Genomic DNA, 20,239 nt, shown 5'->3' with positions numbered 1-20,239 from the left:
TGACGGTCGAATCTTAAGTTCCTCGGCCTCTGTGCCGCTTACCATCTGCGCGGCTATTCTTACTTTCCCCCATTTTCCTCGTCTTGTTGCCATCACCGCCCGAAGCTTCTCCGGGTTTCCACACACGCAACTGGATCTCCAGGCACCGGCCACGCTTATGATTAATTTCTCTGGCTGGTTTCGGTGACGGATCTGCGGTTATGGCTATGGAGGGAAACGGCAGAAACCAGGAGAATTCGGACGATGCCCCCATTGTATGCATGTCCAGTCGTCGCAGTGTGGCATGCGGAGAGACTAATCTTGACTGGCATCAACAGAGACCGGTATCTTCCTTGCTTTCTCACTTTGAAAACCTCGCCCACCGCAAAACGCAATCAACAGTCGGAACTGGTCAACATGAATCTTCCAGCCGCTTTCTCAGAACCCCCGAGCCCAGCGATGAGCCGCGATCCTCCAGCCGCGCGTCCTTGGACTTGCCTCGGCCACGCTCTCCTTGGAGCGCAACACTCGATGAAAGGCGCAACGGTCGTCATGACCAGCTGAACGGCCAGCACCTGCGGAATCAAGGCTCTCCTGCAAGTCGATATGGCCGGCCCATTTCGATGAACATCTACCACTCTTCTCCACAGCTCCCGCCCACCTTGACGGTCCATTCACCCCAATCGCCGCCGCGGGATCTAGAACAGGATCACTTCCCGCTTCAACAGGATGATAATCAATTCAATCAAGGATCAATCCACCGGTTGAGGGAGTCCGCGTCCCCGGGTGCCGACCCCGCACCTCGACCGACGACACCGCAGCTTGGATCTTCTGTTCCATTAGGAGACGCGACTGAGCGGCTATCACCAGGAGCGCCCATTGTGAATGGGCGTGGAAGCCCGTCAGACCGAAAGCTAAAGAGTACATCTTTGCCGCCGCCAGCTAATCGAGCCGCGAAGCCGAAGATTCCTGCCAAACCGGCCATGTTTTCTCACCCGGATACCAACACATTGGCCCCAAGGACAGAGCACCCCTCGTCCGAGGACCATGTGTCTCCATTTAGCACCCCGCCCAGCAGCCCGGAGAAGACTCCAACCAAGCCTTTATCCACCGGGAAAGTTACTGCGCGACCGCCACCTCCACGTCCCATTGTGGAACCCCCTAGTCGGCGCTCTTTCGATGACCGTTCGCCAGCCACAACTTCTCATAACAATTATGATGCCAGAGAGCTGGGATTTCCTCGGGCCCGTGCAGTCCCTGAACCAACGCGAGCCACAAAGCCGTTGATCGTACAGATCCCACCCACGTCACCCGCTCTCCCAGAATCTTCTACAGCACCACCTCTCTCCACACAGAGGCTTCGAGTGAGCGACAGTCCACATGATCGTCCCGGGCTTCCCCCCAGGCCGATCCCCTCGGCGCCTCATCGCAGTGGCTTCTCCCCCGTCCGAGGATCCCCGCAACAAATGGACAGCCCGGTCTCTATGACACCCGTCACACGTTCGGCATCCGCTTATCCTCGTAAGAATGAGTCTTTGCCTCCAAGGCCTCTCCAGCGCCAACAATCCCTGCCTCGTGAATCGCACCTTCAAACCTACGCCGAGCGCCGCATTGCGCGGACGGATACCGAAGAGGAAGACTTACCGGCCGAAGAGCCGCTTGTATCGCGGACCGACTATCCCGATGCTTCGCAGGCGAACCGCCGTCCTCCTTACCTTAAAACAGGGCTCAAGGAGATTTCAACTAGGTACGACACTCGGCTGTTGGCTGTGTGTGGAAAGTATGTATGCACAACTGGTTATTTGACTCGAGCGTGGGATCTCACTACCGGTGAGCAAGTCATGAGCATCAGTCATGGGGAGACCGTGAAAAGCCTGTCTATTGCATTCAAGCCCGGTAAAGGACTTGAAGATGAAGGACAGCGTCTCTGGCTAGGCACTAGCGCTGGTGAGTTGCATGAAGTCGACATTGCGGCTCAATCAATCGTGGCCACCCGGTCATATCCTTCTCGGCGTGAAGTCATCCAGATTCTACGGCACAAGAAGGACATGTGGACTTTGGATGATGAAGGTAGACTGCTAGTATGGATGCCGGACGAGACTGGCATTCCTAATCTACAGTATAGCTACCACAGCCCTCATGAGCGTGTAGCCCGAGGGCATACCTTCTCGATGGTGGTGGATGATACCCTTTGGTTGGCCACGGGCAAGGAAGTTCATATCTACCGGCCGGGTGCCCGCGAGGATTCCGCATTCAAGGTTCTCAAGAGGCCTTTGGGTCAGCAGCACTCGGGTGATGTGACCTCTGGCACTTATACCGCCCAGGGTGGTGATGGGCGCGTGTATTTGGGACACGCAGATGGCAAAGTCACCGTCTACTCACCAGCCGACTACTCATGCCTGGCCGTTGTTAATGTCAGCGTCTACAAGATTAACTGCCTCGGCTTTGTTGGCGATTACTTGTGGGCGGCTTACAAGACGGGTATGATCTACGTCTACGATGTCAGAACTAACCCATGGATAGTGAAGAAGGATTGGCGTGCCCACGATAGCCCCGTTTCTGGCTTCGTGCTGGATACAAGCAGTGTGTGGACAATGAATCGTCTGCAAGTGACTTCCCTTGGTATGGATAATTGCATTCGCCTCTGGGATGGTATGCTTGAAGACGACTGGCTGGGTAGGTTATAGCTCTGTCCGGTTATCGTTTTTTTCTCTGACATTTCTCAGATGCCCGAATGCAAAGCAAAGATGTGGAGTATTGCAATTTCCGCGAAATTCGGGCTGTCGTCGTTACGTGGAATGCTGGTGCATCGACACCTGGCAGCGTACGCACTTCAGATTTCATTCGAGACGCTGTTCATCCGGAAGACCCGCCTGAAATTGTTGTCTTCGGCTTTCAAGAGTTGGTTGATCTTGAGAATAAGAAGATCACGGCCAGTACGTATAGTTTTGTTCGATGTGACAATGCTAATTTGCTAATCTACTCTCAGAGAGCTTGCTTCTCGGTAGCAAAAAGAAAGAGAACGGTGAAAAAGAACATATGAGTCGCCAGTATCGAGTCTGGGCTGACCATTTGACCCGGACTTTGCACGAGTGCATGCCGCTGGAAGAATCCTACGTTCTTCTCCACACGGCCAACATGGTTGGCCTCTTTACCTGCATCTTCATCAAGCACAAGGAACGCCAGAAAATTCGAAACATCAGTGCATCGGAGATTAAGCGAGGAATGGGAGGATTGCACGGAAACAAGGTTTGTGGTGTCTACCTGTGTCCTACTCTACCGTGAATCTCACTGTTTATCCAAGGGAGCTCTCATCTTCCGCTTTGTTCTGGACGATAGCTCTTTGTGCTTCGTCAATTGTCATCTGGCGGCGGGACAAACCCAGACTGCTCATCGCAACAACGACATCGCGGCGATTCTCGAGGCAGAGTCTTTACCTCCTGAGACCAGTCTCACTGCGCGGACTGACCAGTACGCCAGTGGCGGCGACGGTTCCATGATCATGGACCATGAAATTTGCATCTTGAATGGAGATCTGAACTACCGCATTGACTCGATCCCCCGGAATGTTATCATCGATGCTATTCACCAGAAAAACCTCGCCAAACTTCTTGATCGAGACCAGCTCCTGGCATCTCGGCGGAAGAATCCCGGGTTCCGGCTGCGCAGTTTCACCGAAGCACCCATTACCTTTGCACCCACCTATAAGTACGACGTCGGTACCGACAAGTACGACTCTAGCGAGAAAAAACGCTCTCCCGCCTGGTGCGATCGCGTGCTCTACCGTGGCATTGGCCGCGTCAAGCAACTTGAATACCGCCGGCATGAGGTTCGTGCCTCCGACCACCGGCCCGTCAGTGCGAGCTTCCAGATTCGCATTAAGACGGTGTTGCCGCAGCAGCGGGCGACGACGTGGGAAGCGTGTCAAAAGGAGTTCCAGGAGGAGAAGCGCCGGTTAGCTTCCGAGGCTAGGTAAGACATTGTTATTTGGGTTCCCCCATTCTTCATCTCGTACTGATCCGGTTTCAGCATTGACTATCTCATCACGGTTCTCGGCACCGATTCTCGTCAGGCCCGAGCACTGATTTTGGGCAAGGGGCAATAAACATTTGGCGTCTAAAAGCGGTTTTTGGCATGGGCATTGCGGCGGCTCTTTCCTTTCCCTTTCTACTTATAGCGGGCTACCCGGGATGTATATTGTATGAGTAACGATTTCACGATAGACATGTATCATGATGGTGCTGAGATTGAACGCTTGCTACGGTTGTATCCCTCACTATCAGTCTTGTCCTAGTTTCCAGACTTTCCCCCTGCCACTTGGGTTGGTTCATCATGTGTGATGATGGGAGCCTATAAACCATGTACCGGAGGGCGGATATGGATTTCTGTTCAACTGCCCGTCTTCATCCTCCGCAAAAGATCGGTCGGTATTGGTCAACAATCACGACACGCTGTCTAGTGAGCTGGGTCGATGCATTGAACTCTCCGTCTCCGCTTGAGTCTTGTATGTACCTAGAGATTGTACGCCACGGTCAATGCAATGCCATTCACGTACGCGTTAGCCTCCACTCCACTAGAATCGCAAAGGGGAATGGTATATATGACCTTTATTTAGAGCCCATTGTGTCTTCATTGTCCATTTATTCTCAAAGGGGGCAGTTGTGTATATACAAAGGACGAATGGTTCTCTTTGTTTCCAAACAAAGCATGGTCGGACGACTCGAGAACAGCCCTTGTCTTTACTCTGGGCTCCGGGGGTATTGAGGCTCTCAAGTCGTAATCATGCATATAAAGGCAACTCTGCTTCCGATGCTCACTGCTCACGATCCAGATTCAGCATTCTCCTAAGACCAGACATCAGTATGCAGCAGACATTCACAAAGAGGTGCAAGGACCACTTCGTTAATGGGGATTTTGAGTATCTAGGACCGGGTGAGGAGGGTGTGGACCATTCCAGAGCCATCACAGTCGAGCGTCAAGCGTAAGTACTAAAAGATATATTCAGATCGGGATATTGCAGACACTGACTGAGACTTAGGGCTACCGAGCTAAGTCCTCCGGACATGACCCTCCATTGCTACAGCGACACTGACACTCGATATGGATGCGTAGATGATGTACGACTCATCGACTTGTACCGCGAGTCCAGAATCTTTTCCAGGATGTGCGATGGCGGTTTTAAAGTGAGCTTCCCGCCCCCTTTTCTTATTCAAGCTGACCGTTTTGTATACAGCATGACAATTGTATATCGCTTCCAGTGTCATCCAAGTATTTGAGACAACTCACGGACTTTCTATGGACATTGGATTATGCAGTTACCAAGGGCGAGCTACGCAAGCACCAGGTCAGTTGGAATACCCGTCATATCTATTGCCGGCGATGCAACCAGCATGCCATCCTGCTATCCTTTCATCTAGGGGTCTTTCATACTGCCCGGACCTTGGGTATGGAGCTGCTCCAGCTGACAGCCATGGAAAAGCTCTGCCAGGCAGCCGAAGGAGCCAGTTTCAAAACTCTTAGTCTTCTGGCCGAGGAGGTATACACTACCGAGTTCCCCAGCGATGCGGATGGTAACCGGTATCAACTCGAGTGCTTTGAAGACTTTCGAGCGTGTCTCGTCATCCCCGCCATTGTCAATTATATCCGACGCAATCGTTGGGATCCGAGCATTCCTGACCCTGAACTCGACTTCCAGGCGCTCCGATCTGTCTTGCCAGCATTTGATTCGCATCTGCAGTTCGGTTTGTCCCAGCCGCCTTGTTTCTCCCAGCGACCTGCGTTAGACTGGTTTTGCCTGTGATTCTATCATTCCAACCGGGAGTCACGGACTCTGAGTTGTGAACAATTCTAGATGTATCTGCGGCTCCGAAATGTAGACCTTTTGTTGAATGGGAGTCTCGATATTTTCTATGAATGAATCACCCCATCCCCCATCTAGCGTGGATTTGCTATCCACTAGAGACATATCGTAGAACTGGAAATATCCTCTTATTTTAAGCGACCGTCAGTCCTCCCCGAATTGTTTTCTGTCGAGTGTACTGTAGCCGAATGGATTCTTGGAGTAGAGGTAGTTGAGATGATCGAAGCGCTATGCGCACCTCATTAAACCCCTTTCCAGCTTGGGGAGGTGTGGAGATCTGCTCAGCTCCCGCGGGGGGGCGGAAATTCATCATTCAACTTGTGGTCGGAGTTCACAATCTTTCCTTGTCCAACCCCTTTGATCCCCACCAAGCAAAGTCTTCGGGTAGAAAAAGCAGCGGATGTTGTGAAGATGCCTGGCGCACCTTGGATGTCTGCGGGCTGCGCGACATGCAGAAGCCGCAAAGTGAAGGTTGGCATGAATGAGGAGCTCTGGACTATCGTCTTCAATTGATGCTAAAGTCAAGATATAGTGCGATGGATCACAGCCAGAATGCGCCCGATGTATCAAACTTGGCGTGAAATGCCCCGGCTATCAGGACACATTGCGCATTGTCTTTCATCAAAACACTCTCCACTCAAACTCCAACACCGCAGTTTCGACGCCAGGCTCGACGAGCAACTCGGCGGATAGTGCAACAAACAAAATCCGATATGTCGGTCGGGCGCGGCCGTTGACATTGCGACAAGCCGTGAGTTCGGCGCCGGCAACCCGAAACCAGCTATTTGCCGAATATATGAATCGATTCTTCCCCGTCGACGTCGCGGGATCCATAGGGATCGACCCTTGGTACTATCTGATGTCGAACTTCTCCCAGCTCCCGAATAAAACGCCGATGCTGGAGAACGCCATGGCTGCAGCGTCTTGCGTCTTTGTGGGCAAGCGCTGTCGTGACAATAGTCTGCTACAGGAAGGGCTTCACCTATATAACCGCGCGATACACCACATGTCAACCATGATCAGCCGAAACGCCTATTGCGATGACCTTGTATACACAGCTGCCATCTTTCAGTCGTTAGAACGACTCCACCCGGTATCCTTGCTTCAGAGCGCAGAGTTGACATTCATACCTCTAGGCACACCATTGTCCCAATGGCATCCAGATATGGCTCTCACACCATGACGGGCTCAACGCACTTATCGAGCGGTGCCATCCGAGAACAACGAGGAACCCTCTATTGAAGGCTATATATGACTACATTGAGCTCTCCCGAGCGGTATGTTCTGACGACATTGGAATCTTTTTTGTTATGGGTTTGAGCTAACCGCTGATTGTAAAGCTGTCTGCTACAATCGCCATTGGCATGCCCCCGGATGAGAATCAGAGTCCAATGCAGCAGCCACCGCGAGAAGATCCCCTGGGCGAGTTGATTTGCACTTTCTCGGGGCTTTCGCCTGTTTTCAAGAAACTTGCCTCGCTCAGTAATGCTGATGTTCAGACTTGCCAAGGTCTTCATCAGAACTGCCTTTTCTATAAAGAGCAGCTAATAGCTTGGTACGCGCGCAGAAATGCAGAATTTGGTGGAATGCCCACACTCGCTTCAGATGAATTATGCCCAGAGCTGGCTCCCGCCAACCATCTTTTCGGCACGGCCTACCGATTTCCTTCGCTCGACAATGCGAGGCTCCACGTTCTATATTGGACTGCTTTGGGTCTGACGGAACATCTGATATACCAACTCTCGACTCATAGCATGTCGCGCGGCCCTAACATTTTTCATTTTGACCCCGACGGACAATTTCGGGCTCTGCTCTTCTATACAGATGAGATATCTCGGGCCATCCCGTATTGTCTCCAGAACAGCATGAAGATATGGGGTGCTCATGTCTTGATATTTTCTGCTGGTCACATTTGCAAGACCTATATTGACGCTCAGTGTTGGGAAAAGTTCCTCTGGTGCCAGAAAGTCCTCCAGCGCATGGCCGACTTTGGGATGGAATGCGCGAACCGCATGAGTGACGTGTTTTGGAAACTTGCGTCGGAACATTATCGCATTCTTCACTCGTCGGGAGGAGAAGAAAACACGACCGGAACAGACCACTCATGGTGGGAATATGTGAAACAGAACGCCGAGGTGACAAGCGTGGAGGGAAACCCCGACTCTCGTCTTCTCAGGTAGAAGCATCCGGTGTCCCAACATGGACCTCGTCTTAATACGCCAAGTCGGGATTAGAGAGCCGTGCAATCCTAGGCACTTGGATATCACCAATTCCACACCAGAAAGCCAGGAGGATTGGGCGGGCGACCAGGGGGAGACGCTGACCACAATACAAGATATCCAAGCTGGCAGCTATCCATATTGTCGTAAGAGGGGTGTTCATCTAACAAACCCCACAATATCTAGAATTTCGGCACTGGCTTCCTATTAAAGTTATCTGATACTTCAAGCCAAGTGACGCAACAATGAGTAGGCGATTAGAAAGAAATCGCAAATTCCTCTTCGCTCACATAACCAGATCGGCTCTTATTAGCTGGTACTCCTGTTTTTTCTCTGTTCCTCTTTCTCCCGAGTGCACATAAATCCAGTTCCATTGCTCTGATCCTACTAGATCTTGGTTCTTTCCCTCTACTTTCTACGCGTTCTCTATTACCCTTTTCTCAAGCATCTATCGACTATGCTGTTATAGACCACTCTCAAATTTTGGTACCAATATGCCACCCAAGCGTTCGCAGAGTCCTAAGTTTGATTATGTGCCATCAGTATATCTACTTTGTGGAGTTCAAATTCTCGTGCTATCTCCCGAAGAATCCAGTAAAGTGCTGGAAGAGAATCAATAGCAAAGGTATCGTAAGAGAGGACGGATGCCCAACCATCTTTTGGTGCTATCAGTCAAAGTGGAAAATGTAAACTTCTCTAAGTTTCCTTGGCTATTATCAAGCTATTACTGAGCGGGTAAGTTACTCTCCTATTTATAGCAAATCAAAGCTAAGTAATCTAGCTATGAAAGCCCCTTCTGCCTTAAAATACTATTTGATGGGAATCAGTTCACTGCCAGTTGTCTCTGACGAACCTCTTTACGCTCCAAAAAACAAGGATATTGTACGGATCTGTGGAAGAAGCCAGCGCTCTTATAATAATGCTCTTCTCACGCCTTTTTATCCAGCAGAGATCGGAAGGCAGCTAAGCGACTATAAAGGTAAAAATATTGGATTTACTTTCCACTATTACTGTTGGGAGATCCTTGGTTATCTTATAGGCAAGGAATCGATCAAGAGGAACCTTAATAAAGTTATTCGAGCTGCAAGGAAGTATTGGCGAGCCGATGGGAAGTATTGGCGAGCCTATGGTGTTTCTACGATATGGGACCTTGAGGATATAGATACTATTTTTCGCGCCTATCTCGACAAAGTTGTGTACGCGAAGTACCTATCCTACTGCTTCGGCTGTGACATTTATATTAACCTATGGATTGTGCCTGAAGTCCAAAACGCAATTACACTCGCTTAACAGACAGGAGGCAAGAAAAAAAACGCTCTTATTTCAGCAGACTTCCATTAGAGATTTGTCTTTTGGTGGCTGAGATGGTTTGCCCTCTTGAATACACCCAGTGTGACGTGGAAAATACGCGCACTATGCTCTCTATATTCGCATGGGATTTACCTGCATCTTTTTGGAAAGGTTGAATATAGCCTAAGCTATACTTGTTTTTCGAGCTGAAATTGCTAGGAGAGGCTGATCCCGTGGACTGGCAGTCTTTGTGGCTTGATTTGATGGATCTTCTTTCCAATAGGGTCTGGTTCCCGTCTAGCGGCTTGGCCAACCGCGAACGCGTACTTCGGACGATCAATCCGATCGTCGTGAATTTCCATAAAATTTGCTAGAAGAGACCTCTTGCTGTCTTGCTGGGAGATAATGATGGCAGGATGCCTGAGGTTGTGGGCAGGTTGCACTGTAGAATGCATGCTATGCGAAGCGCTTAATCCGCGGTCTTAAATGAATAAGTGATCGAAAATCTATCTGAAGATGCTGGTTGATGCTGGTTGATGCTGGCTGGTGCTGGTGAATGTCGGAATGGGTATATGTACCCTCACATTAATAGTTATATTCTTTTTTGTATGTTTTGATTAGTTAAGTGTACGCCCCCTAAATTGGCAGAATGGGCCGAATAGCCTACTGAGCTGGGTGCCCGGCGGAATAGGGATATATACAGTCTTCCCCTGATTCCTATTAGACGAGCCTTCTCCTGAACTGTCAGTGAATACTGTTTATTCCAGTTCTGTATAGGGCAAGGTAAGTGGGTCGCTATAGGGATATATAGTCCAGTAAGACGCGCTATAGGAAGCTGACCGCCCCTGTAAAGGTCAATCAGCAGGGCCATAAAACAGAAGAAACAAAGGTCTACGTTGAGGCCTGAGGAATATGGTAGAAAATAGAGACAGGATGAACCGCGGAGGAGATAAAAAGGAGGAAGAGCCCTCTGAATTGAGGCTCTAAGGCGAGGGGGGCTACCTACTCTCTAGGGAAACTGCCACCAAGACCTTTAGGACTAAAGTCTCTGTGGATCCATGGATTTTCAATATCTAGATAAATACACTAGGTCAAAGCCAGCGCCGATAGTCTATATATACCATAGACGGAAAAAGATAAACACATACTACCCCTGCGACGAAATTTTTAAAGGGGCTATTTTAGTGAGCTTAGCGCATAGTACTATATATACCTCTAAACCTATTATAACTTAGGCTAAAATTGAACATGATTGAAACCGTGTAGAATATCATGTAGATACACGATCTAGAGCATATTATACAGGAGGTATAGCTATATAATATTCATAGGAATCAATTAGTAGAGATTCGCTACATTAGCTGGTAAAAAGCATACCTACCAGCTCACCCGCTAGAAATGATCAATAGATATAGGAGGTCAATTTGCGGGGAAACTGGTGATTCGAAGATATATTTTGACAGCGAGGAGCTGGGAGGGAGTAAGTGGGTTATGTATAGCTTGATTATAATTGATTTCTGTATGTTTTGGCTGTGTGAATTTCATATATTCCTAGGGCATCCTAAAAAGGAAGGATTTTCTTCAAAAATTCGGATGCACAGGTAGTACAACAGCGAGGATTCGCATGTGGTCACCCGTATACTACTAACTCGCCGGCGTATGGCCCGGCTAAGTTTGGGGTGAGTGCCGCTTTAGCGTCGCGCGACCCGGGTGATTAGGGTGAGTACGCAATAGACAGGGTGAGAGGTTGGGTAGAATTATTATTATTTAATAATAATCACCCTCCGTCTGCGACCCTTCACATGCCTCCTGAAACAAAATGGTATCTTGGCACCTGCACATCGCCATAACTAGTAGCACAAGATTTTGCTTGCTACTTCTATTTCCCAGACTTATTAACGCCTACTCAGACTGCTTCTGATCCGGCTTTTATACCAGCAGAATCATAACTGCGTCAACCTGGTTGACTTGCTGCCCCAAACGACAGAATGTGATTGTATCAAGACGGGACTACGTCGTGAAAAACCTACGACGAGATTGACAGGAACTCAGCTCCGCTCGGGGTCACATCTACTTGCGCGCGTATCTTTCCATCACCCTCACCAAGTTCGATGAGTAATGTATGGCACTTACAGGCGGAGCCTAGATGCATCCATGCTCGAAGAAATTCAGAGTCGGTAGCCATTATCTACAAAAAAGAGAAAAGAAAACAGGAATGACGCCGTCGGCCCTGACCAAGGCGTGACAACGACATGTGAATCAAAAAGAATCAAAACCTCATCCTTCATGACCAATGGTATTGGCAAGCCACCATGGGCTCTGCCCATCCAGCGACAGCACCGTTGCAAGACTTTTTGCCCGACTTGTCGAAGTCGGTGGTACATTTTACGGTGCCCTTGTCGCACTCCAATGTTCCCGCCTTGTCGCTGCTTCCCTTATACTTGCAGCCCGAGTCCGTGATATCCGAGATACCCTTGCCGTCCCAATCGGAAAAGTCGATGTCGCCCGGAAGATCTTTGTTGGATTGATTGTCCTCCTCGATGTAGCCCACATTGTCGCACCAACTCTGTCCCGATCCAATGTCTGGCGTGTAGAGAGAGTATCCCTCGTAGAGATTGAGTCCGGCGCCACCCCCCATCATGCCGATCACATACTGTGCCGTGGGCTTCGCGGCTGCCTCGGAGGAAGAAATCGACGCGGCGATTGAAGCAGAGATCGAGGCTTCTATCGAGGAAGAGTACTTGGACGCCACGGCCGCATCGACCGACAAGGTTGTGATGGGGCCGATGCACTCCTTCATCGTGTTCACATTGTAATCCTGCCACGACGCGGACGTACAATAGATCACGTCTCCATCAGGCAACGTCGTCGTGATCGGTCCGAGGTTCTTGGCTGTGTATGATGGAGGGGGCGTTGTCCAAGCGCAAGGCTGGTAGTCCGACATTTTCGCACTGTTAGTCGGGGTGGGCATGAGTGCGTATTTCCCGGGGTATCCCGTGCATGAGCAGACCTCTTCCTGACTGTTGGAATCCATAGCGTGGTAGCAGGTGCCGTCGGAGAATGTGGTGGCTTTTGCGGTGGAGGTGGACTTCCCAGTAGACAACGTCGAGCCTCTTCCGCTCGTAATCGTAATGCTGAAGAGTGAAGCCGTCAAAGTGAGGGTTGTCGGCGTAAGAGCTGGGACTGACGTGGTCTGAGCTGGGATATCCGACGTGATCGTTGGATCTCTGCGAACACAAGCACCACTGATGGTACTGTGCTCGGTGGTGTGTAGGGTGGTTGCCTTTGCGTCACACGCCGTGATTGTGGTGCATTTGGTACTAGTGACTGTCGTCACAGTGGAGGATCTTGAAGAGCCTGTCTGTGTGTACCACGAGGTAATGATATCGGTATATGCCTCACAGCTTGGAGTGGCAATGGATTTGGTACAGGTCTCTGACGACGACGACGACGACGACGACGACGACGACGACGACGACGAGGATTCGCTTGATGAGTCTGTTGAAGTGTTTGAGTCTGAGTTACTATCGCTCGGTTTGGGGTCCTTGTCCAAGTTATTGATCGTATTCCCGAGAGTCCCTAGATCCTTGGCGAGTCCTTCGATATCCGACTCAATATCATCGGACCAGGGTTTGTTCAGGTCATCGCTGATCTCGTCCGTCACTTGAGATGCACAGCTCACCAAGGATCCCAGTGCATGCGCCGCGCCCGATGCTGCATCGCTCACCAGATTTCCAATCGTGCCCAAGAGACTTCGTTTTTTGGCACTGCCGGAGCAGTCAGGCGTCTCCGGCGGCTTGTCACTCAGGTCATCGTAGAACGAAGTCAACTTATCTTTGCCCTTCTCGATTTGGTTCTTGTACTGCTCCCTTGTATTCTCGTTCTTGAGCATACCTCGATCGGCCCAGGCGGCCAACATGAACGCAGCAATATGTGTTGCCTGGGTTGTAGCCGCGGCGCCCGAATATGTGGTTGTGGGAGCCAGCGTCACGAAAGCGCCATCGGATGCAGTCGAGACAAACTGCGTCATCTCAGGCCAGTCCATCGATGACATGGACGAGGCTGGTGTCATTGAGGCTAGCACCCCTGCGATCGCAGTCGAGTTCACAGAGGTCGATGTACCTGTAGAGGAAGAAGACTTGGAGTTTTCTGGACTTCCAGTGGTAGAGCCTCCGGTGGTGGATCCAGAAGACGAAGATGAGCTTGAGCTGCTCGCTGATTCCGACTTGGAGGTACCAGACTTGATATTCTGGGAGCTCGTGGAAGTTCCATGGCTCGTCTTATTCGACTGACTAGAAGTTCCAGTAGACGATCCAGTCTGACCGGTCGTCGACGATGTACTGGAGGAGGCAGCACTTGCCCCAGAAGAACTCGATGAACGGGCCTTTGTGCTACCAGAGGTCGTAGATGAACGGGTTCTCTGCGTTGACTTGGTGGTCCCACTCTTGGAGGGCGACGACGTTTTGGTGAAGGAGCTGGTGAGGGACACTTTCGGGGTCGTATATGTCGGAGTTGTGCGAGTATGGGCCGATGATCCGCTCAGATGTGGCGTGTGGGATGTGCCACTTGAATGCTTGGGAGTTGACGAAGTGCCAGATCGCCAGCTGGTTGTGCCATCACGCCGGGCCTGGAGAGCGGGTGTCCCTTGCACCGCCTGAGAAAGAGACAGCAGCAACAGTGCAGCCCCAGTGAGAACGACCATGTCGGCGCGAGACTTGTCTGGAGCAATGGAAGTCGAGAGGAACGAAGTGAGTTCAGGATCAACTGCGAGTGAACTAGACTCCCGCTTCTATATACACTGTTATTTCGTCCATATTGCTTCGCGTGCCCTAATATTTCCCGTGAAGGCTTCAACTATGATATATTCCCCACTGGGGCTGTATCCCGGGCTTGAAAGCCCAAAGGACATTACAGGTGGATTCTAAAAAAGCAACAATAGGAAAACAAAAATATAGAAAGCCCCCAAATACTTGGACAATCCTACTTCATAGGTTCCAGTACACGCAATGCATGGGGCGTTGGGACTAGAAGAAAGCAACCAGGTATGATCATCAGCATCCTACGGTTTTGGGGAGACCGAATGAGCCTTGTCATAGAACCTGAGAATTCATCCAATCGGATAGTTTCTCTGACGTAGGAGATTCCATGATGATCCTGTATCAAGGCCTGTATATGCATCTCAGCCGCCACACCGAGAGTCATTCTGCCTGCGCATTATCCAGAGTCCAGGACAGGAACTACAGGAATAAGCACAACCATCATCATCTCATGGAGGATGAACCCAGGGGCGGCCCCCAATATCCCCACAGAACGCAAAATGGACTCCGCCGCCCCCAATGTCAACTTAGGTTGCAACCGCAGCCAAGACGTCAATTCCCGGCGGATAGTTCTAGAGATAGTTAGATGGATATGCATTGTGCGAGCCTCGGAGCTCCACTTGAATCGCGTTCCCCCCGGTGCTTAGCGGACATTTCGGATCTATCCTCGTTTCCCTGTGGATCCTAATATTACAGAAACATTGACCGATGCGTGGGCCCCGTTTCAAGTAATATATTTTTTTTGAACCCAAAGGATGGTGAGGTCATTGGCCCAAGGCGTGGCTCGGCATACTCGGATATGGCGTCCAGCAGGCGGGAGAAGCTGCAGCACCAGGACCGCGCTGCAGGCCCCTGCAACATTGCAATACGGAGCAGGTACAGATTAGAAACATTCTCAGAAATACCAGTGCTCCCAGGTGGTGCACACTCGTCGATTGAGTGCTGTCGATTCTAGCAAAGCCAAAGGGTGTATACATCCACCCGGACGGAATTCTCCCCCGGCGTTCCATCGATTGTGTATGCAATGAATTAGATGCGGCTGTATAGGGCGATGGGTGTTCACCCAAAATTCTCAGCTGTCGTTCTCGTGCCATTTGAATATACTCCGTATGTGCTCGCTCAGCTGCTGCTGCTCGCACTGTAGTCCCTCTGGAGGGCCGGATATAGGTTGTTCGCAAACGTGTTGCAGTTGTTCACCCAGAAATTGTAGTGATACATCTCCACCGCAATGCTTTTGCCTTTGAGTGCGATCCCATTATAACTCCAGCCGCTCCCAATGGGACCCATCATGTAATACTGGACCGTGCCATAGCCGTTTGTCTTTCCCACGTTCTTGTTGACCCAGTCGTAGCGTTCGCCACGGTCCATGTAGATAACCGGCTTGATCCATTCTCCATTCACTTCTCGCCACGATGGTGCATAGATATCATGGGGCTGACTGACCCAATCCCGGTGGATGATCTTGAGGATGTATGGGCCGCACTCATCTTGTTTCTCAAAGGTCTCCGTCTGCTTGTACGTGACATAGCCGGCGATCAGTTGGTAATGCTCCGGCACGGGCAAAATGCCTGTCTGAGGCCAAACTGGTAGATCCAAAGTCAGACCCTGAATGGATTCACCGGTGTGCATTGGCACAGGCTGGTTTGCGGTGAGCACTTACTTGCTTTGATGGCCCATCCGGAACCTTCTGCATAGTCTCGGCTCGGGTCGGTTCTCTTCAAGACTTGCATGGCATTATAGTCATAAAAGGCCGTCTGGGTGGGTGTCTCGGCACGCTGAGCAGGCTGGACTTTGCTCACGGTTGGAGAGGGTCGGTAGCTTGGGTTTCCCTCCGAGTCTACCGTGATGGCCGGTAACGGGGAACTGAAGCCGGCGGGCACATTCGTTGGTGTGAACGACCCCGAAGATTCGAGCCCAAAGATGGCCCATCCGGTCTCATTGCGGTTCGAGGGACAGAACTGGGAAAAACCAGGTCAGAAGTCTGAGCAAGAATAGGACCACACGGAACCAGTAGACAAACCCAGCACTTTGATCCTCCCACAACGGGGATTAGAGTCGTATCACCATTGAGCGCGGTGGTGTGTGTATTGTCTGCCTTGCCGTGAATCGAAGAGACAGAAACCGAGACTGGAGTGGGCGTGACACTCCAGCTGTCTGGAAGTGATGCGAGCTCAATCGACGTGGGAATTGCTGATCCAAGCACCAAGGATGCTAGCAGAGCGCCAGTGGAAAGAATAGCTTTGGCGGACGGCATGTTGAGGATGTAGATGGTCCAATTCCAACAGAACCGCAATGCAAGCCCGTGTTGGGAACCACGCAAAAAGGTCCTAAGAAGTATGGACTTGCAGAGATCACAATGGGACTTGACGTCTGGTCTTTCATATCGCTCGCTTCCACTGAGTCTCACACTGACCAATCTCTCCGTTTTTTTCAATACCACTGCTCATGTCTCTGAAGCGCTGTATTAGCTCCGTCATCAATATAGTTCGGTGGAGTGTGCAGATTTGCTCTGAATCGAATGCGGAGGCATCTGTGCCCTTCATACGTTTGGGGTCGAGATCGAGCAGCCAGTTGCGATTGAAGGGGCCGTTTGTGCATTCCCAGTTTGATAGAGAAAGCTAGTGCTTACTTCTGATCGTGAAATTGGAATTTGGGTGCTTTTTGCTGTTTTTCCTTTCCTTTCTTTTCCAATATAGTTGACATAATTCAAACATCCAAGGATTGACTGAGGAAACCAGCTTTACTCTCCTCCCTGGCGAACTACCCAGCGATCTCAATACCTCGCTGGGTATCCTCAGCTATGTATCATGTGTAGTCTGCTCCATAACCCCAGTTATTGATATATAGTATATAAGCACTTCCAAATGTCAGCCTTTGGTGCGTCCTGCCTCAATGGTAGTTTAGTAGTGTAGGAATGAGTGGTCCATGCGACACTGCGTGGGTCGAAGGATTCAGTTACAAAATCCGAATGGCCGATGACCACGGAAGCACTGTGTCTAGCGACACGTGCGTGGAATGGCTGATCGGTTTGGGGCCGAATGGAATATCGATCGTCTATCCGGTCGCCGAGCTCACTTGAAACCGGGGAAGACTAGTAATATGCATTGAACTGGCCCAGGCCCGTGTTTCCGGCCCCAGAAGCCTTGCGAACCCTGGCCATTGCAACGCTGGATGAGTCGAGTCATGAGTCGAGTCATGAGTCGAGTCATGAGGCACCGCATGAACTAGAGCGATCGGCGGATACCTTGGAGGCTTGCGATGAAGTACTCTGTATTTGAATTGTACATTTGATAATTATGCCTCTCATCGAGTCGGCCCAAAGCCCTCGATCCGCGTTCTGAGTTGCTCGCCTCGGATGAGCCCCGTTTCATGCCCTTGCAAGTCCTTCGCCTGATGGTTTCCCCGGTCCGACAGGACTCGGTCGCTATTGTCGGAAGCTGACGTCCCCAGGACCCCGAGCAGGTCAATCCTTGTGACACTCATCTGTCTTTCCTGACTTGTTGTGTTTTCGTGGGGGCTGACTTCCGTGAACCCTGCGTGTTTGGCGTCATTGGCGCTGTCGGGTTCACAGGTCAGTGCCGCGAGCTTTCTCTCTAGATCGACCTGTAGGCGGGTGCCCTTTTGGTTCGGCGGTCCAAGCCAGTAAATTTTTCCCAGGCGGGCTGCAGGGTCAATGGCAATCTGCTCCAAGTCTGCTGTTTCACCTATGTTGATGGTATCGGCGACCGATGCTTGGGACCCGGACCATCGAAAGATACGAAATTGCGGCATCAGCTCAAAAATGAAATGTGACACATTCGTCTTGAACTTGCACATTTCCCCATACCGCTTATCTTCAGCTGTTTGCTTCAACTGTGATGGACTGGGCAAGCATGCTCCTATCACGACTGGCTGTAATGTGGACGGGTCATCTCCGGAGATCAGTAGAACATGCTGACGCGTAGCAGCCTGCACAAGAGTTTGCACAAGTCCAGTGGAAGTACTCGTCAGCTTGTCATATCCGGGTGAATCTATCTTCTCCAAAGCGATTCGTCTATCTGCGCCCTTCACCTCGGGTAAAGTCGAGGCAGTCGGGTAGGGTACAAACAACGAGACTGCGTTGAGGATCCGATCCGGTCGACCAGGAGCTTCAAGATGCTGAGCGCTCTGCTGCTTGTGATTTTCAGGAACAGGTGGTTGAAACAAAACTGCCCAGAGTTGGTGGAACCGGAGATATAGATTTGGCTGAAAAGATTAGCTCCCCCGTCGTTAGGAATCCTCTTGGGAACACTCACTAGCATCTCCATGATTCTTGGAAGCAATAAATCGAAATTGAGGTCTTCTTGAGCTTGACCTTGAGTCAACCCGTTGACCAAAATCCTAGCCAGCTCGTCATCTTGTGGGTCTGTCTCCTCAAAATTGCCAAAGTGGAAGCTTAGGCCCCAGGTTGCTTCCTGCAATCGTAACTGCAGGAGCAATGCTAAGAACGCCGATAAATCTTTGTGATCCACCGAATATTGCCTCTGCATCAAATCTCTACCCAGCAGCCTTTGTGCAACCGGACGGAGAGCCCGAGTATCCGGGCAAACGTTGATCGAGGAGGGCTGTGTCATAACCAGCACGTCCACGGTCTCTCCAACCAGTGGATGAGAGTCCTCTTGAGATGGAGATGTATGACTTCGATGTCCGATACTTCGCAAGATCCGCGCAAAATGGGCTTGATGGAGACTTGGATAGAACCACCCACCATCAGCCTGGAAGTACGACTCATTGTCAGGCCGCAAGACACAATCCTCTTCTGCCCAGTAGGCAAAAAGGTCAGTCGCGCTGGCTGCTAGCAAGGCGACGGCCCGTTGAAAAGCGTCATAATTGAGCGTCCCATTGGCAGAGTCGCGTGGGAAGGGATGGAATGCATAATAGTAAAAGCATCGCCACAGCAAATGAACCACGTCCTTCTCTCCAAGCCTCGGATGGGTGCTCTGGATATATTGGTGGAAACTCTCTTCATTCCAGTCTGTCCCGCGCGTCAGTGCGTCTCATCACGTACACTTTCCATCAGTCACACATACAGAGCTGCCGAGAGGGGTCCTCGAAAGAGTGAGCTTTGAAGATTGCCCACTGGTTTTTCACGATGGTTGTTCTTGACCCCATGCATAATTTTGTCTGGCCCAGGGATTTGAGCAAATCAGTGAGAAGCGATTCTGTCGTATTCCGTTAGCACAAATATATATGTGGATGACTAGAGCATATCAGACCAACCTTGAGTCGCTTTGTCCAGGTACTGCCGGACCTCTCGCACCAGGGGGCCGTAGCAGATGTGGAACAGAATGTCCCCCAGCTTGTTCCCTAATGTACCCAGGATTCTGTTGGGCATGACTGTGCAGTGAGGCGGGGGATGGTTCCTTATCAAAGGAAGGTGAGGGAGGGAGATGTGGGCGACGCGGCGAATCCAGGCAGCGACCAGTTGGCCCCCAAGCAGTCGCCCATTCGCCCATTATTCAGCCCGAATCTACAAAATCACTGCCACCTACAGCTCAGAATTCTACCATATACATTTTGATATATCCATCGTTCTTTCCTGATGCCTCAATCCTGTTCCATGCAGAGACCAGTCATCGCCATCCAATGCACATCAATTACTGCATGCACTTCAGCTTGACATAGCCACCCAGTTGCAGAGTATTGTCACCCCCATACACAGAGATGGCGAGGAATCCCTTTCAATGCCGATAGATGTGATGATCTCGTCAGTAGCAGCAGACCATAAATAGACTGCCTTGAGAATCGTGCATCTCCCACGTTCTCCATTCTTTTCTCCTGCAATCCGCTTGTCGATCCACGCCAATAGCCTGCGCTAGACTACGCCCTCGAGATCGACACCCCCTTGGGTCTAGCCCCCCGGATTAGTTCCTGATCCAACCCACTCACGATGCTCCCCCAATCGGCCCTGGTCTCCAACTGCTTTCCTCCGGCGCGGCGCGGCGCCGTTCCATGGATTTCCCGCAACTCATCGACGTCAATCTCAACCTTCTGTGGTCCTTTCGTCTCCCCCTTCCATCCTATTGTGTCCAGCTCCTGGGAACTGTGCAACACCT

The 20,239-nt window shown here is 50.8% G+C and overlaps 5 protein-coding genes across 5 annotated transcripts; 3 read left to right on the top strand and 2 right to left on the bottom strand.

Annotated features, from left to right (window-relative positions):
* Positions 1 to 200: 200 nt before the first annotated feature.
* On the top strand, positions 201 to 4,084 carry N7459_002440 (putative inositol polyphosphate phosphatase; the record flags this gene model as incomplete). Its single annotated transcript, XM_056941625.1, has 5 exons — positions 201 to 2,655; positions 2,706 to 2,915; positions 2,969 to 3,228; positions 3,284 to 3,951; positions 4,009 to 4,084. The coding sequence occupies 5 exons, from the start codon at positions 201 to 203 to the stop codon at positions 4,082 to 4,084; spliced, it is 3,669 nt and encodes a 1,222-aa protein (XP_056801508.1).
* Positions 4,085 to 4,841: 757 nt separating this feature from the next.
* Positions 4,842 to 8,019, top strand: N7459_002439 (Zn(II)2Cys6 transcription factor domain-containing protein; the record flags this gene model as incomplete). Its single annotated transcript, XM_056941624.1, has 8 exons — positions 4,842 to 4,960; positions 5,018 to 5,162; positions 5,213 to 5,720; positions 5,952 to 6,046; positions 6,098 to 6,310; positions 6,372 to 6,932; positions 6,976 to 7,116; positions 7,180 to 8,019. The coding sequence occupies 8 exons, from the start codon at positions 4,842 to 4,844 to the stop codon at positions 8,017 to 8,019; spliced, it is 2,622 nt and encodes an 873-aa protein (XP_056801507.1).
* A 3,968-nt stretch (positions 8,020 to 11,987) lies between these two features.
* On the top strand, positions 11,988 to 13,640 carry N7459_002438 (uncharacterized protein; the record flags this gene model as incomplete). The annotated part of the gene is made up of 3 exons (XM_056941623.1): positions 11,988 to 12,160; positions 12,623 to 12,882; positions 13,300 to 13,640. The coding sequence occupies 3 exons, from the start codon at positions 11,988 to 11,990 to the stop codon at positions 13,638 to 13,640; spliced, it is 774 nt and encodes a 257-aa protein (XP_056801506.1).
* Positions 13,641 to 15,284: 1,644 nt separating this feature from the next.
* On the bottom strand, positions 15,285 to 16,419 carry N7459_002437 (uncharacterized protein; the record flags this gene model as incomplete). The annotated part of the gene is made up of 3 exons (XM_056941622.1): positions 15,285 to 15,748; positions 15,826 to 16,123; positions 16,186 to 16,419. 3 exons carry the CDS (start codon positions 16,417 to 16,419, stop codon positions 15,285 to 15,287), a joined length of 996 nt encoding a protein of 331 aa, XP_056801505.1.
* Positions 16,420 to 17,468: 1,049 nt separating this feature from the next.
* N7459_002436 (uncharacterized protein) lies at positions 17,469 to 19,518 on the bottom strand (the record flags this gene model as incomplete). The annotated part of the gene is made up of 4 exons (XM_056941621.1): positions 17,469 to 18,389; positions 18,440 to 19,158; positions 19,214 to 19,345; positions 19,404 to 19,518. The coding sequence occupies 4 exons, from the start codon at positions 19,516 to 19,518 to the stop codon at positions 17,469 to 17,471; spliced, it is 1,887 nt and encodes a 628-aa protein (XP_056801504.1).
* Between the last annotated feature and the right edge of the window lie 721 nt (positions 19,519 to 20,239).

Source organism: Penicillium hispanicum (genome assembly GCF_028827665.1).
Source record: "Penicillium hispanicum strain IBT 35686 chromosome Unknown utg000003l_segment0_segment0, whole genome shotgun sequence".
NCBI classification, from domain to species: domain Eukaryota; kingdom Fungi; phylum Ascomycota; class Eurotiomycetes; order Eurotiales; family Aspergillaceae; genus Penicillium; species Penicillium hispanicum.
This window is presented reverse-complemented; position numbering and strand designations above follow the sequence as displayed.